This window comes from Gigantopelta aegis, chromosome 8 (assembly GCF_016097555.1).
Source record: "Gigantopelta aegis isolate Gae_Host chromosome 8, Gae_host_genome, whole genome shotgun sequence".
Classification (NCBI taxonomy): domain Eukaryota; kingdom Metazoa; phylum Mollusca; class Gastropoda; order Neomphalida; family Peltospiridae; genus Gigantopelta; species Gigantopelta aegis.
Genome location: NC_054706.1, coordinates 43,806,943 through 43,825,255, shown reverse-complemented (window position 1 = coordinate 43,825,255; position 18,313 = coordinate 43,806,943). Strand labels below are relative to the sequence as shown.

The window sequence follows — 18,313 nt, the reverse complement described above, 5'->3', positions numbered from 1 at the left end:
ACGTTTTCATAAGATTTAGTCAAAATGCTGACGTCAGACTAATTTGTGCTAATCGTGATGACGTCATATTACCGATGGAGATGACTTTAATACTGTAATTTACTAAATATCGAATGAAAATGTTGTTATAGAAGTGTTATAGGATAAACAGAATTAATTACTCGTGTGTTTTAGTATGTAAAATATCAACCTTGTTTAGTTAATCGATATTTGTCTCGGCAGAGCCTCGACAAATACCGATTAATGTAGAATTGGTTGATATTTTCCGTATTAAAAAACACTCGTGACGAATCCTCTATTAAATATTGATATCCAGTTGAAGAGACAGGTGAATGGATTTCTGGTGTTGAAATTTTTTCTGGACCTTTCATTATGGAGTAGAGATAATCATAATTACAATAATGAAAAATTAAAAAATTCAGTGTCTGTTGTAAATATATGTGAGGGCATTACTTAAGAATACAATGAATTAAAAGATTAAATTTACAAATGTTGCAAATAAATTTAAGTTATATTTTGACCTCTTTGTAGATTTAAATATCAGTATCATATTCTTACGTGAATCCAGATAATTTTGAACTAATGTAAAGATTCAATCGGTTTAATGATCAGTTTCATCTTTGATGCAACTAATAAAAATGTATTATGTATATCATTTGTTACAGTCCATGGTAAATGGTGAAGAACATGTTAAAGTGTTTTCACTTGACAGTTACTTGCCAGCAAATTTTTATATTTTTATTTTTTTTATCCATAGACATTTTGCATGTTTTTGGATTACTGAGTGACTTATGTTTTATTATGCATGGCATGTCGAACTGGCATGGGTATATTTGCTTGCCTGCTTGCCTGCGTGGTTTAGCTTTGTATTACAGCTTGTTTCATTTGTTTTCAGCACTATTATTTATTAAACTAAACGTATATCTAAAAAAAAAACCCCATAAATACTGTATTAAAACTTATTTAAACTCAGTCCCGTATTTTATTAATAATTTTCCCTTTCTTAAATAAATACGGTGACTTTTTACCCCATTAAAATTATGTTTATTTGGTCCAGATTATAAGTTGAATATAGGTTGACCACAAAGAAGTGTAATTGCAGTAAAATATATTCTAAAATGGCCCCTGCAAATTAAAATTTGCATAATATCAAAACTTATGACACAAAAATTTGTATAACCAGGGAACATTTTGTTTTCAAATTCCTGATCAGCGATACTTTAGTCAGTTATTGATTAGCAATTACTGTTTAATGTTTTAAAATTGTGTAACGACCTCTGAAACTTGCACAGCGAATTATGACATAACACTGAACAAAATGTTCCTTGATAACCCATTTTAGTTTTTTTCTTACTGAGAAATATAATAGGATGCATTGCAGCCATGTTGCAAGACAAACGTTTCTATAGCAGGCGATTCCTTCAAAATGAAAATAGGGCTGGATACTTAATTATTGGGGGCATGCATAATTTTAATACAGGGACACAATTAATTACTCATGATTGCTGATTGACACATTTTGACAGATCCCGTAATTGTGCAATATTATTCCTTTATTTATTAAGTGGTGTTGACAGTTGGGTTTTATAGGTCACATTTCAACTGTCACCCACTGTCCAAGTTCCTCAGTGAAATTTGTAATAAAATATATATCTTACTTGAAATGGATTCCATTTTTCCTATGTATTAAGTTCAATTTATAACAGTCTGATCTGTTCATGTTAAACTGAAAGAATGTTGATACCAATACATTTTCTTAGAGAATAGACTGAGAAAAGAACACCTTTGTATTGTATTAGAAAACCCTGTGAAGCTGTTTTGTACTGCATTGTAAATATGTATCATATAGTTGGTCAACCATTCATTACAACTTTTTGGTTGTGACGCTGAACCTGACAACTGTTCATAATTGTAATATTAACATTTAAGGGTTTTTTTTTCCAATGTGAGTATGTTGTGATCATGATATATAAAGTATTTTCCATATTTATGTCATCGAATATTCAGATACATAAAAAGTAATCGTTTAAAATAGTTGGTTTTATGTTGTTTAGGTTGGGTTTTTTTAGTAATTTTCTTATGTTTGAATAAGAAAAAATACTTTAAATATTTATTTTAAAAACAGTTTTTGCCATTTTAAAAAAATCATTCACTTTGTTTTCCTACTATATTACAAATGTAGTGTATATCCAGATGGAGCATTGTGACTGTAAACATACAATGTATGTGCCTTTATTGTGCTGTGAATTATAGCGGTGTGCTTTAGGAAAACCACCAAAGAAAGAAAACTAAAGTAGTCGATATTAATTTTGCTTCAGTGCTTTGTATGGTCTCAGAATTCTGTAAACCTTTGTTTTCATAGAATATTTATGTTATAATTATAGAGTTTTGTATTTTTGGCTCAGCATCTTTGGAATCCTTGCAACATTTATTTGGTACCTTTACTATGCCTGTATTATTAAGGAAATAAATTTTTTGCAGTAGCAGGATTTAATCACCCATACACACATAACCCACACACCCCACACACACAAACCACAAACCCCCACAACCCCCCCACACACACACACACAAAGAAGAAAACCACTTTCTGTATATAGTCATTTACATTTGTTGTTATTTTTTACTAAAAAAAAAAGTAACAAACAGAACATGGATAATAATGAGTTTACTTCTAAAAAAATTAAGAGGCTAAAAATTATATCTTGGCTCTAGAATATTTTTTTCCACATTGGAGCTTGTTCATTGCCAACTGCTCGGTAAATTTACTAATATTACATTTTAGAAACTTGTATATATAATGAATGTGCAAAATGACTAGGTATTATACAGACCTCAATGGGGAAAAAATGTAGAAGATTGATTAATTGTTCACCTAACTTGGATTGTGGGGAACCATTTAAAATATTACCATATTGATATATAAATTCACATGCTAAGGGGAGTTAAACGTTACTGCTAGGACTTGTCTCATGGGAATGAGAGTGATTCCCCTTAAACGGCGAGGTCTGAGTGTCTGAAAAAATAAGATTATTTATGTAATAACTTAAATTTTACAGCATTGTTGTTATTTTATTTAAAATGTAAATATAAACATGCACAAAAATGTATGTACTTTATTTTGATTTATCTGAGCATGCAAAATTAAATTCCCTAACATTGTTATAATCACTAGCATGATATGGATGAAAAAAGAATGAAAATGTAATTGACTTAATAGCACTAAACATTTGATGCTTAACACACTGACCTCACAGATTTATTACAATGTATCTACATACAAAATATCTATCACTGTTGCATTTTTATTATTATTATTTTTTGCTTGAAGACTTAAAAACTATTTTACATCTGGTATGTTATCAAGTGCAGTAAATTACTTCTATCTGGGAATGGCCTGTGCAAAACAAACGCTTCAAGTAAAACGATTGCTTCAGCAGAAATGCCAGAATATGAAGCTTGAAATATTTAACTGTTTAATATTCTGGGTATTTTAGTCTATTTGGTCAATGGGCTGTATTCTTTGATACAGTGTAGCTGTACATGCGTTAAATCTGCTTGATTGGCAGCTGATGGTCTGTCAGTTGATTTGCCTTTTTATTTGGCAGCAATGGACTCTTTCTGTTTAGAAACATTGTATCAGTTTTACAAAAATTAAATTCTTGCTGCTGCTGCAGCCAGTGATGGGTTTTCTCTTTAGTATGTCTGAAAAACAAACATCGGACATTTGCCATAAATCAATGTTGAGTATTTGGTTTATGATGGTTCCAAAGTGTTTGATTGGCAATATGCTAAAAATTAATTTTGGTGATGTGTCAGTGGTGATAGTTTTCAAATTCCATTGTGATAGGTATTGGACTTTGCACCACTACACTTTGTAAACCTGGCTTACTTAATATCTTAATGGTAGCCACCTTAAAGGTTTTCTCATTTTAAAATATCTTTGGAAGTAGAAAGTATTAGCTTGATATTTTATGGGCACTAATTACTCTTCATATATTACTCACATAAATTTGGTTATTTACAATATATTTTAACCTGAGTTGATAGCATTTAATAAACTTCAATTTTATTCTTGTTACATAAGATTTGTATTGTTGATAAGAAAATTAATGGATATAGAAGACAAAGTGTAAACGTAAATTTGTTTTATAATTGCAAATTATATATATTTAACGTAAAAAGAAAAAAATAAGATTTTTTTTTTTATATATATATATATATATCTACATTTCAGAAGTTAAAGCTTCTTTATACTAGATATCTGCTCTTAATTACATAGTTTAGTCCTACAAGATATTTATTGATAATTATGCTTCATAGATGTAGAAAGTAAAGTTACAGTTGGCATGATGTTTTTAGCATGACTTTGTGTAATGACTGTTTTGTTTTTTGTTGTGGGACCTCCGTAGGGCAAGGAGTTCACTTTTGTAAGTACTTAATACTGACAGCCCGACACACCCTCCAATGATTCAATACTTCAGGTACTGCTATTGGCCAGGTATCAGTAGATGAGTGAATTTAACACATTTCACTTGTATATTGTTTACATTTTTTAAAAGTACAAATGGCCAATAGTAGTCCTGCAGGTATAAACCATATTTCAGATGTTATAAACACACAGTGCATACTAGTGCCATAGCTAGACTAGAAACTTACCATAATTTTGGAATAAAGGAGACAATTTAAAAAAAAAACGTTAAGCATACTAAGATTCATTATATTTTGTTGAAAATAAAAAAATCTATGTACCCGTCAGCTGCATTGGCAGAAATGTAACTATGGCACTACATATTGTTAAAAAAATTTGTTTAATTCTTTCCTGACCAGTTTGATTATATTATGCATGTAAAAATTACTTTTAATAAAATAAAAAAAACCCCAGGAATTCTTGTTAATGATATCTGAAAATATGGTAGTGAATTTCGTTTGATTTTGTGTGTATCATTGGAGAGTGTTATAGAAATAATTTAATAAATGTCTCTAAACACAGTATTGCTTTGAGAACCTGTAGTTGACTAATGACATTATGCCTTGTCATTCTTTGAAAATATGTATTAGTTGCATTTTAATTCTTGCCTTAATTTAGCGAATAAAAATAATGGTTCTTTAAACTTTTTTTGTTGGTTTTAAGGTTTCCCAGTCGCCACAGATTTGTGTGAGTAAGCACCGTGACTGCTCGTGCATAAGAGAAACTGATTTTGTGTTTTTGTTTATGAGTGCTGTTTACCTCTTTCTGTCAGACACATCAATCTATTTTTTTTATCCACATGGTTTTAAGTAATCTGTCTTAATCTGGGTTGTGCCTACATGTTGAAACAGTTTTGAGTGCTGGGCCAGAGTGTGCTGCCATGAGCCGAGAGAATTTAGGGATGCGTGGGTATGGGAGCATGCTCCCTCATGTATTTCTTTAATCATTAAAATATTGCTGGCTGTTAATAATGTTCATGCCTATTTCTGCAATTTAATGCTGTCATTCACCCACACTTCAGTGATTTGGCTTGTGTGTCCACTTGGCCTGTCTTGCACACATTTCCCAGCAAACTTAGAGTGTGTACCCAAGACACGTGCTGGAACCTTCAGTTTATGTAAGCACGTGTCAAATAGTTGATTGTACTACTTTGGCTGGTATTTGAAAGTGTCATAGATGGGGAAAAGCTCCAGATTTGTGTGGAAATTCAAATTTTAGTGCCACAGAAAACTTCCTGTCCATGGCCCCATTTCATGAAGTGATCTTAGTGCTAAGTTCATCTTAAAAAAATAAAGTAGGACTAAGATTGCTTCGTAAAACAGGGTCCTTATTGTTTACTGAAAAGCTCACAAAAACCCTGTTTATTAAGATCCTGTGAAGGTGGGTTTTTTTCAATACTAATTTTTATCAATGAATCATCTAATGCTATGTACTTACGCATGTAGTAGTACGATGTCATTCTTGTCTGATTTTGTTGTCAGCTGGTCAGATCAATTAACTGTTGATGAATATATCAAAAATGTAAAATAATGGACAACACTGATTAACAGTTTTATCTAGAACTATTTGGATAAAATGAAATGTGCTGGAGGACTAAGAGAAAGAAGGAACAAAAATCATAGTCATCATTAAGAATCTGTTTAGCTGAAGGAACATTTTTTGTTGTTTTTGTTTTAAATATTTGATCAAGAACTAAATCGGTTAACATGGATTTTTAGATTTCAATACTACACTGTATATAGGGTGAAGTTAGGATTACTGTAATATTTATGGACATACTTTCCTTCACAAACTCTCTTAAGTTGTTCCAGTAAGTTTCCAGTTTTAAATCGAGGACCTGGCAGTTAAAGGGTTAATGGATGGATTCACTGTTTTGTTTTCATTATTTTGCTCGATTGTGTTTGGTTTGTTTGCAGAACAAAATTCTTGCATCTGTTAAAAAGGTGTTTTATGTCCGTGAATAAATAAATATTTACTAGTAATTTATTTTGCTTATTAAATAGAAAAAGTTTTAAAACATGAATAAATAAATAAATAAAAAGTATTCTTGTAACATTTATGTAGTGCCTATTTATAACATTTTATATTGCTTGTTTTTATCTTCGCAAAAAGAAATATTAACATTCCATAGTGCCTAAGTTTTTTGGGAATATACTTTTTAGCATTTTAGTTAGCAAATTAACTTTTTTTTCTTTTTTTTTTACATGCATTATAATTTTTGTTTTAAATATATTTTTATTTAATATACTTTAGAAAAGAAGTTGTAGATATCTTTTAAAGGTCTAATTATCTAATTAAAAAAATTCTTCGTTTGGTTTCCTTATAAAAGCACTTTTTTCCCCTTTAACTTTACAAAATAATATTGTATTTATCCAATTAAAAATATTTTACAATTTTATTGTTTTTATCCAAGTTTTATTTTTGAATGAATGGAGTGGTGCATGGCTTTCAAAGCTTTAAATTATTTTTCAATCAAACTTTTAATATAAATTTATGTCCATCTTTTTTTTTCTTTTTGAATAAAATGTTTGTGTGAAATTCTTAGTATCATTAGTATAGATTTTAATAGTTTGTAATTCTTCAGTCAGTCATATTTTGTCACCAACACAGAATGGTGTAAGAGACATAAATGATGCACCATTACATTTTTAATTCATATATTTATATTATATAAAGAATTACCAAAACAGAAATATTGAAGTCAAAAATAATGTTTTCTTGTCATATAGCTCAACTTCATTATTGTATTTTTTTCATTTCAATGACAGGATAGAACATTTCGATAATATAACTACAAAATTAAGTCAAAACTGATCTTGCTTGTGAAGCTCATTTGGACCCAAAATGTTGTGGTGCATCAGATAATATTAAGCATGCCCATATTGTCCATACAAATGTTGTGTGCAGGCTTCTGGATTTCATGGAAACCAAATCTATCCTGTAACATATTGATAACGTTTTGTCAAAGTAACGGAACCACAATTCTATTACCCATTATTATGTGACATAATCCACCATTGCCATGATTCTTGAAAACGGTTTCTGATCGGTTCCAATGATCACAGAGTACAGAACCAAAAAACTGTTTGCCATAAAATCTGAAATCCTGAGGCCTGGTGTGAAAGTTAACAAGTTGATCACGATGTGTCTGCTGTTAAAACAAATCATAAGTCTTGGACAATGCTTTTGCTCCATTTTTCTCTCAAGTTTTTAGCTACTCTGATCCATCCGTTGTCAGTCATTGATGTTACGGTTAATACACTAAAACCAGTTTATCAAAATTTTAACGATATCTTTGATATGTAACTTATTTTTTATAATTAAAGATATTGTACAGATTGTTTTGTTTACGACTAGTGATATATGTGGATATGTATTTGAATTTTGTGAATAGGGTTTATTTTTTATCTTTAATATATATTATTGCAGGGTGAACTTGAAAACCAACTTCTGAAAGCCAACCCCATTTTGGAGGCATTTGGTAATGCCAAGACCATCAAGAATGACAACTCTTCTCGATTTGTAAGTAGTTGACAGACATCATAATGTTAGTTTTGTCTTAGTAGTTCATTCAAGTTCATTATTTGACATACATGTGTTAATATCTTTTAAATTTGTTTAAAACATAAATGAAGGCTCAATTCAAATGTCAAATGGGAAGCAATCTGACAGTTTACTCTGTGAGCAAATGGTTGAAATTGATAAGCAAACTAACCAATTTCTTTTCTTTTCTTTTTTTTCCATTGTATTTAATTTAATATTGGTCCTTCTAATGTCAGCGTAGTTGACACTACTTTCTTAACCCTTCAAGTATGTAATGCAGCAATAGTCGTATGTAGGTAAACTTCAGCCATCACAAAAGACAAAAGGTGATAGATTCTATTAATATTGGTTTTGTTTCTGTTCGTCCATCTGTCTGCCCCACATATAGATTAAAACAAATTGTGCAATGCCTCAAGATATTGAGCTCAAATTTTTGGTGTAGCTTATTATATAGAGTTACAGATTGAGTTTTGACAGTTATGGCCTTTGAACCTAGGCAATATAAACATTTGTTGGACCTGGTTGGAGAGACATATTGCTTTAGCAGTACTCTCAGAATGCTTGTTTCTTAAGCTTACGGTAAAACTGTTTCTTTGTAACTTAACTCAAATGTCGTATCTGTTATTTAATAAGACCTTTTGATGTTTCTTTTGGATGTGATAAATGTTGCAGCTTGACTTAATGTCTTATCTTTTTGTTTCAGGGAAAATTCATTCGAATTAATTTCGACTCTTCTGGATACATATCTGGTGCCAATATTGAGACTTGTATCCTTTGTTCATTTGCATACATGCACTTTTTAAAATTTATTATTGAAATTAATTTGATTAGCTAATATAATTTGGAATTATATAATCATACAAATTGATATAGAATATATTATTATTAAAGAAAGAAAAAGAATAATTTTTAATCAAATTTAGTCTGTGATTTTCTTTTTTATGATGGGTTAAAAAAATAAATAATTAATTTCATAATGGTTTTTCTGTTGTGGTTGGGTTGGGGTTTTTTTTTGGGGGGGGGGGGGGGGGGGGGGGGTCACTGTCCTCTCACCAAACAAAAATGAAAATATTTTGTCCTGAACTATTGTAAGATCTTCTGGAAAAATCCCGAGCAGTGCGACAGACAGATCAGGAGCGATCCTTCCACATCTTCTACCAGTTTCTGCAAGGAGCTACAGCTACGCAAAGAAGTAAGTCAATGACAATTAATCATGACAGATACACTTTTTTGTCAGAAATGAGCCTTTCCTTCCCTGACTCCGACACAAGAGCTTCATTATTAGTTACTACCGGTCCAGCCAGAAGGGACTATAGGTTTTATCTCCAACTGTCTGTTTGTCTGTCCGTCTGTTCCACTTATAGTTGTTGTTTTTTTCCAATGCCTCAAGATTTTGAATTAAAATTTTGTATAACACTTTATCATATAAAGTTACAGATCAGTTTTGACCTTCATGGGAAATTGCACATTTTATTAGCTCGTCTATGATGGAACGTCATTACCAAGGAACCTCATTTTCTTACTGTAGTATGTACCACAAATTATTTATTTCTGAGCGGATTGTTTTCTAAATTGCACGCAAAAATAGTGTGGGTTTTTTATTTCCAAAACACTTGTACATCAAATCATACTGAAATTATTTACCGAAAAACAATGTTCTGGGAAGCAGGGAAGCACTATAGGTCACCATAACCTACTTTACACACATTACTCTGAACATTAACCTTTAGACTACTGGATTAATTTTTTACAAAAACCACATTGAGTGGGTACAAGTTTATAATTTTTACTCACATGTATTCACTTAAATGTTTTATAAAAACATGAAATAAAGTTCATATATGAATCGGTAAGTATTATTTTCGTGTCTTTTTTGTAATTTTTATTATTTTTAGATCAGCTAATGGTGATTAAAATTAGGCAAAAAATCTAAAAAGTCGCGTTTACTTACGGGCATTTGTGGCCAGCTGTCCAGTATTTATGTCCATTATTCCCGATAATAGTGGTTTTCTGACCAGAATTTTTTTTAAAACCCGAACTACGATTCATATTGCAATATTTGGTAATTTTCGTTGTTGGTAAAACGATCAAATTTATTATCAAATTAGCTGTCACAATCAGCTATCGATCCCTGAAAATGACCGCGATGTGCCACCATTGTTGTCAAGCGAAAATACTTGCCGAAAACCACTTTTTGAACTCAAAATTTCAAGTTATTTTCAATTGAAAATATCAAAACAAAAGCCACCATTTTGTAAAAAAATCTTTTTTCTTTTATTATATTTCCGTTTCCGGTGAGTGTCATGTGCAAAACGGCGGGAAATATGAATTGGGGAATGCACTGTATACAGTGTACAGTATGTCAACTGACGTGACGTCGGGCGAGATATCTCGCCTGCAGTACTCAGAAGGTTAAAGGAAATCCTTTTCCAGGCCATATGTGGCTTATCAATTCATATAACACATTAATAGCTTGTGTGCTTCTCCCATCAAACTCTTAATGGGTGTATCGGGTACCTCACTGTTACTTTCAAACTTTACTTCTTTAATAAAAAAAACATTGTTGCAATTTGTTTTGTTGTTTTTACAAACCCTAAGGAACTTTTAGTAATTTAAATGTATATCTATAGAAGGATGAACAAAATGTTCCTTGAATCCTTTTGTGATAGACAATTATAATTTGTATGTAATCTTGTTCTATGTGGTGTGCAGTAATATACTGACATTAATAACAATTAGTCTAATCTCCATGTTAATTATTGGCACTATGTCAACTTGTCTTACTCACAAGGACAACAGGTGTCTTTATGACATATTAGTGTCCTGTTGTCATGGTGATTTATTATGTTATGTGTCACAATTAATCTGATTACATAATTTACCTTATGTAGACTGACAAATTTATGTAAAGGTTGGATTGACATTTTGCTTACTCAGCAACTCTGTTGGTGCTTCGCAGTTGTCACATTTCATTGGCTGTTGTGACAATTGTAAATTTGGTGTACATTTTGAAATGTTTGCTATGACGTCCCATCTTGAATTTATTTTTTATTATTGTGGTGGGTTTTTTTCAATATTGTTTTCTGTCCACAGTTTGTAAAACAAAATGGATGAGTGTGAATGTATTTTAATGCAAGCTAATTAACAAGGTTTTTGAAGTGTAACTATTCTTAATCTTTATATTTTTCTTTAAACATCAGCCCCACGATTTCATGGAAACTATTGTTTAGCGTAATCTATTGACAAAATCATAAAATTGAAAGTCCATTACTTAACTAAGATTACTGAAAAAATGGATTCCCAGGGTTGAAAATTAGCATTTATTGGCTAAGGGCGACTAAGAATTTTATAAAGATAGTCCGTCAGGCAACCATCAATTTTAGGGTCTGGCGAGTATGGTGCCAGTTGAAAACGAAACGCACTGAAACTGAGTCGAATGTGACAAAACACACAGTCTTTGTTGGCACGTACTACAGATCTATACATGAAATAAGAACAGATCAGATCTAAAGTCTTGACACCAAGATTTACATGTTGACATAACCGTACAAAGATTACTATACAAAACAAGTACGTTTTTATGCTTTGTAATATAAAAAAAAAGTACATCTTATATTTTGGTAAAATGTTGGGTTTGTTGTTTTTTTCAGATTTATTTTGCTTATATATTTATTTTATTAGTCTTCTAACTACTGAAGCATTTACAATATCCAGATTAAACGCACACGTAGTCTTTTTTATGATAGTGTTGCAAAATATTGTAGACAAATAGTACTTCACATAATATATTTGCTTTGTTTTTGAAATGCTGCAAAACATATCCTTAAACAGTCTATAAAATTCCACTCAAATATTAAAAAATGTATAAATAATGTATTATTTAAATATTTTTTAAATGTTACTTGCTTAGCAAAGTTAATTAATTGCTGTTGATAGTAGAAACTAAAAATTATGATTTTGCTCAGTGTTAATTAATTAATAGCTGTTTGTGTTAGCAGCTGAAAGTTTGAATTGTGATTGAAATGTTTTTTTCTATTAGCTACTGAATTCTAGGGTTGTGATGTTAATGTGAACTGATGTTTCTGTGTGTGGGTGTTGGTGTTGGTGTTTTAACAGAGTTCTTGCTGGATGAATGCTAGGGTTGTGATGTTAACGTGTACAGAATTTGTACTGATGTTTCTGTGTGTGTGTGTTAACAGAGGAGTTCTTGCTGGATGATGCGCGGAACTACTCTTACTTGTCGCATGGCTACGTGGTTGTGCCTGGCCTGGACGACCTTGGGGAGTATAAATCCACCATCGAGGCCATGACCATCATGGGGTTGACAGCTGAAGATCAGTCAGGTGAGTTTAGAAAACTATCCACTATATTTGAGAAAATAAATTAATATAAATTAGTGAATCAAGGCATTTTGTTTTTTGTCAGGTTGCAAAGCACACTGCCTTTGTCCTGTTGTTTATGATTGAAGTGAGAAGAAACCTGCAGTCAGTCCCTATTATTGACTATCAAGGAATCTTGTAAATGAGCTTATCTATACACAGGATAGCATATACCATGGCCTTCGACATCAGATGTAAAACACTGGTTAGAATTGAGAATAACACAATGAGTACTTTAATGTGGACCAATCACATTTATTGAATATGAAGTATAATTATTTCTGTATAAACAGTGCTTCGTTAGTAGGTGCTCATGCTTTGAATTCTGTTGAAATCTTAAATAGATTTATTTCTTAATACAGTAAGCAATATTTTAACTGTTTTCCTTGATTTCGTATTTTGCAGCCATCTTTCGATTGATTTCTGCTGTTTTGCTGATGGGAAACATGTTGTTCAAGGCAGAAAGGAACAGTGACCAAGCTTGCCTGCCCGACAACACTGGTAAAATAGTGTCTTTCAGTTATTTCCAAATATCACAACAAAACTCGTATACAAATAGAATAATGTTATTTCAGCAGTAATTCTAACATATTTCATGGGTGTTTCTTTTCATTATGTATAAATGAATAATCATCAGGTATTTTTCATTCTATAAATGAATAATCATCAGGTATTTTTCATTCTTAAAATTTTGGGTTGAATGGCAGGGGAATATAAAAACATAAATCTTTTAATACACATTTCTATAGTATGAGTAATTCTTGTTGAAAGGTGATGACGGTTTCTTGAATGTGAATGTGATGATAATTTGTTCTTTGGCCATCTTTTCATGTTTTCATTACAAATCATTTCTTTTAAGATCCTACTTGAACATTATTATTATTATTATTATTATTATTATTATTATTATTATTATTATTATTATTATTATTATTTTATTTTATTTTATTTTATTTACTCTTTCTTTAGTTGCTCAGAAAGCATGCCATCTTCTTGGATTGCACGTTACAGCCATAACACAAGCATTCCTGAAACCGAAGATCAAGGTTGGCCGAGATTATGTCACAAAGGCTCAAAGTAAAGAACAGGTGAGATTCATTCGTACCACAAATGTTTTACAAAGGACAAAGTTGCTAGTAGTAGGAAATACAAAGATATCAAAAGTAAGAATAAAAGTTAAGTTTTTTGTAAATTTGGCATTTCATCATCTACTTCCATTTAGTTCTAAAAACTGACGGTCTTGCCTCATGCTTGTAAAATGTGTTAGACTAAACTGAAGACTTTAATGTTTTGCCCATACAAATAGCATTTAGTGAATCCAGTGTGTTTGCTAAAGTCTTATATTGTATAATGGTATGTCTCAGACAGTTACTTTGAAGCACTGATGGATTTAAGCAAAGACAATTTTGATTGTTCAATTAAAATGTCATTTGGATACTCAGTGGTATTGAGTTTTATTATATCTACAGATGGGAGACTTAAAAAATTTGTCTGTAAGAAGGGGTGATTGTATTGAATGTATTAATTATACCTATCTAAAGTTAGTATTCTTTATTCTGTAGGTTGAGTATGCAGTTGAAGCTATGTCTAAAGCTCTGTACGAACGCATGTTCAAGTGGATTGTTGCAAGAATCAACAAATCTCTGGATAGGACCAAGCGTCAGGGTGCCAGTTTCATCGGAATACTGGACATTGCAGGTTTTGAAATCTTCAAGGTATAATCATTTGTTATCGAAAATTAACAGACAAAAAAAAACTAAAAAGGAGTTAGGGGTAAAACTTATTTGTTATCTTTGCATAACCCTTTAAAACATCTAAAACATGCCATTTATCAACTGTTTGTTGACACTCCCCCCCCCCTTTTTTTTTTAGTTAAATACTACTTGTGCTTCATAAAGAGCATGTAGTGTTGGGTTTGTCCAAACATACATCTGTATAATTAAGGAAAACGAAAACTGATTACTACAATATTTAAGAGGAAATATCTTTTTCTATTTTTTTTAGGTGTTTTTTTGTTCTGTAATTATTAGAAATATAAAGTAAATTTTAATTTAAATTCTCTACTTCAGTTTACAGAAAAGGTAACCAGCTGGTAGAACAAGTAAAGGTTTTCTTTGAATGAGTTAAATTTTTTAAGCATGTGTATGCACTCGTACACTGAACTAATATTTCTCAGGGTTCCCACTGGCTCTGGAAAACCTATGGGCAAATTTGAAAACCTGGAAATATGTGATATAAATTCCATTCTAGAAACAATTTAAAGTCATTGAAATAATTTAGTTGTGAATTTACTTGTGCTGTCAGCTGTTTCACTTTACAGTTTTGAATTAAAATTAATGAAATTAGTACCGAATATCTTCACCTGTGAGGCATTATTGGCTATAAATCAATTCCCTAAATTCAAGCCAAGGAAAATTAAAATTAAATTATTGACCAGTTTTATAAGTATGCCCATGAAAAATGGCATATTAAAGTATTTCTTATTTGAGCAAATGATAATCAAGAATGGCTCATATGTATGATATTTGAACAAAAGAAAATTATTTTAGGAATTTCAGGTTTGTACATCAGTATCCCATTTTTAATGACATCTCCTAGCATCAAAAGAGAATATTTTTTTAGTAGATGGCAAGGGGCGGAACGTAGCCCATTTGTACAATGCTCGCTCGATTTGCGGAAGGTCTGGGATCGATCCCCGTCGGTGGGCTCATTGGGCTATTTCTCATTCCAGCCAGTGCACCACGACTGGTACCTCAAAGGCCATGGTATGTACTACCCTGTCTATGGGATGGTGCACATTAAAGATCCCTTGCTGTTAATCAAAAAGAGTAGTGCATGAAGTGGCGACATCAGGTTTCCTCTCTCATTATCTGTGTGGTCCTTAAACTAATAGAGAGATATTCTGAAAATGTAATTTATTTTTAAAAAATATGTATTAAACTAAACAAATTTAAGTAATAATCTAAAATTGAAAAACTTCAAAGTATAGTCTCCTAAAGTTTTTAAAATATAGGAAATTTGGTATTACAATTGTCTTGAGCAGTCTTTACAAACTTACAGAGATAATTTGGCATTTTTATTACATTTTAAAAAATTTAATTAAAATTTAACATTGAACATTATCAGTGTCTATTTTCTTGTATAGTTTTAAATTTAAAAGATTTAAATAGAAATTTTACCTCCGCAGAGACATTATCTTTGGAGCTTACTAATACTGATTTGTCTGGTGTCGTTCTGTCTGGCATCTCGATTGTTCTCAAACTTGGTACAGTGATCCACTTGCCACAAACTAATTATTTCAAAAATTAATTAATTTTTTTTTACAATTAATTTTTTTTAATTTTTACTGACAAAATTGAAAATTAAATAGCGGCACTCGACAGGCCTCTTGTTTGTGTAATTTTCTCACCATCTTATGAGTTGAAACCCCTAATTATAAAATAATATTTTGCTGAAAATCATTTGACTAACAGGCGAAGATCTATATAAAATATTTCCATTTTATTAGGACATTTGTTAACTTTAACAATAAGGCATTTTGATAAGCAAAATAATGTCGGGGCTTTGTCACCGTGAGATGGGGGTTGAAACGCAGAGAAAAAACAATTTGAGGAAACTTAATTATGGTATTGCAACCTTAAAGTGGGAACCCTACCTTGTATATTTGTTTTGTAAATTTTATTATTATGTCGGGGTTTGTTTTGGGTTTTTTTTTGGTGGGGGTGGGGTGATGGGTATGAATACTAAGTGTATTTGGCTTGTCCCTTGTATGCTGCAATGACAGGTTTGTTGTCTTGGTGTCCATACATATATGTGTGTAAGCTTTAGAAATTTAAAATTCACCAAAGCTTTGTTAGATGTATGTTTTGTTGCTTTTTAGATAGAAAATCTAATCATTTTGGGTAGTGTTTTGTTTTAGGTAGAGAACCTAATGATTTAGGGTATGTGGGGTTTTTTTTAGGAAGCTAGCCTAATCATTTAGGGCATATATAGTAGGTTTTTATATTTCTTTAGGTTGCAGATATTTTCTAAATGAATGCATATGCATGTGTTTGTTTGACAAACATAGAATACAGGTTTATTTCAGCATTGGGTTATATCGATGTCATTGTTAATTCCAGTCATCAATATTGAAATAACACTGCAGCACTATAAATTTTAATTTTAGATAGATATGAACTTAATTCAGTATTTTGTATTGTCAAACATGAAACACCATTAACCAGATTTAATAGAAGTGTATTAATTTGCTTGTTAGTTGAGGGTTTTTTTGGGGGGTCGGGGGGGGGGGGGGGGGTCCCAACCTTTTAACATTTAAAATATTAAATTGTTTTATTTTATGGTTGAATTAGAGGCTTTAACATCTTGTCTGTTTGTAATGTTAAGGATGCCACAGTTTGCATGATATTAATCTAAACTAATGATTTAAAGAGGATATTAAACAAGCATCACTACAAAATCATTCAAGATAAATTCACCAAACATTGTACACATATTGATTTATAGTCTGTCACAAATGCCTTTTTCATATTAATTTGATTTTCAGATGGGGGAGTCTATGCATTATCAGTCAGTAGCCCCCAAACCCTCCCCCAACCCCCACCCTCTAGTAGACAGGAATTCTTTCTTTAAATATAACTAAATAAAATTAAAAGTAATGAAACTTGTTTTCAGCCTATTATAGTAAAATCTAAATTTAAAAGAATAAATATATACTTCATAGTTAGAAGACTAGTTTTGATGTGTAACTACTGAACATTATTTCATAAGTACTCTAAGATGAAAGATTGACAGCGAAAAAGAAGCTAAAAGTGTATCCTTTGACAATAACAATGAGTTGAAAATTCAAGATCAATTAGCTGTACAGCTATAATGCCTATTGTTTGTATGCCCCGAATCCTCATGCACTTGTTGATTTATGTTTCAGATGAACTCGTTTGAGCAGCTTTGCATCAACTACACCAATGAGAAACTGCAGCAGTTGTTCAACCACACCATGTTTATCCTGGAGCAGGAAGAGTACCAGCGGGAAGGAATCGAGTGGAAGTTCATCGACTTCGGCTTGGATCTTCAGCCAACCATTGACCTGCTCGAAAAGGTATCACTTGCCACTTCAGCCATTGGCTTTCTCATTTTCAGAAAGTCGGTGTGTTGAAGCTTAAGAAAACTTTCTCTGCTAATGCAATAACCAAAACCAGATCCACTCATTTAGAGAATTAGTTGTGGGAGGAACACACATCTAATGGATGTGGTGCAAAAGAGTGAGATTTGCTCTAGTGAGGGCCCTTTGTGTAACACCCAATAGATGACCTTCTGTCTCTCTCTTTTAATTATACTGATGGAAAGAAAGAGGGATCACACCAACACTAAAGAGTGACTGCCACTAAAACCCTCATCCATAGTGTCAGGAAGTTAAACATTCAGTTCTAGATTACATCTTTCTACTTTATACAGACATTACGTCACTAATAGTAACTAACAGAATTCCCTTATTTCTTTATCAGTATACACTGCACTTTATGGTGGAAGGTGAGACATCTGTATGCTTGGATACCTCATTAGTTTTTTCTTGACTCTGTTTATCAGTATACACTGCACTTTATGGTGGAAGGTGAGACATCTGTATGCTTGGATACCTCATTAGTTTTTTTTCTTGACTCTGTTTATATTTGGATTCTCAATTGTATATTTACTTAATATTTTCAGCCTATGGGAATTTTGGCCTTGCTGGATGAAGAGTGTTGGTTTCCAAAAGCTACTGACAAAACATTTGTGGAGAAGATTTATGCATCACATGCCCAACACCCAAAGTTCAGAAAAGCAGATTTCCGAGATAATGCAGATTTCAGTCTCGTCCATTATGCTGGCAGGGTGAGATAATCAAATATAAAACTCCTCCAGATTTTCCTTCATTTTAACT

General features: G+C 31.7%; 1 protein-coding gene across 3 annotated transcripts in view; it reads left to right on the top strand.

Moving 5' to 3' along the window:
* Nucleotides 1-18,313, top strand: part of LOC121378281 (myosin heavy chain, non-muscle-like) — a 70,632-nt gene that overhangs the window by 26,746 nt on the left and 25,573 nt on the right. The window contains exons 5-14 of one of the 3 annotated variants that reach the window (XM_041506374.1): nt 5,135-5,158; nt 7,901-7,993; nt 8,718-8,781; nt 9,108-9,206; nt 12,214-12,357; nt 12,799-12,894; nt 13,363-13,481; nt 13,956-14,108; nt 17,321-17,491; nt 18,100-18,264. In XM_041506374.1, the coding sequence (XP_041362308.1) occupies nt 5,135-5,158; nt 7,901-7,993; nt 8,718-8,781; nt 9,108-9,206; nt 12,214-12,357; nt 12,799-12,894; nt 13,363-13,481; nt 13,956-14,108; nt 17,321-17,491; nt 18,100-18,264 (1,128 nt within the window). Of the gene's footprint in view, nt 1-4,412; nt 4,431-5,134; nt 5,159-7,900; nt 7,994-8,717; nt 8,782-9,107; nt 9,207-12,213; nt 12,358-12,798; nt 12,895-13,362; nt 13,482-13,955; nt 14,109-17,320; nt 17,492-18,099; nt 18,265-18,313 lie in introns of all 3 variants that reach the window. The other 2 variants (XM_041506375.1, XM_041506376.1) reach the window with 2 other exon arrangements.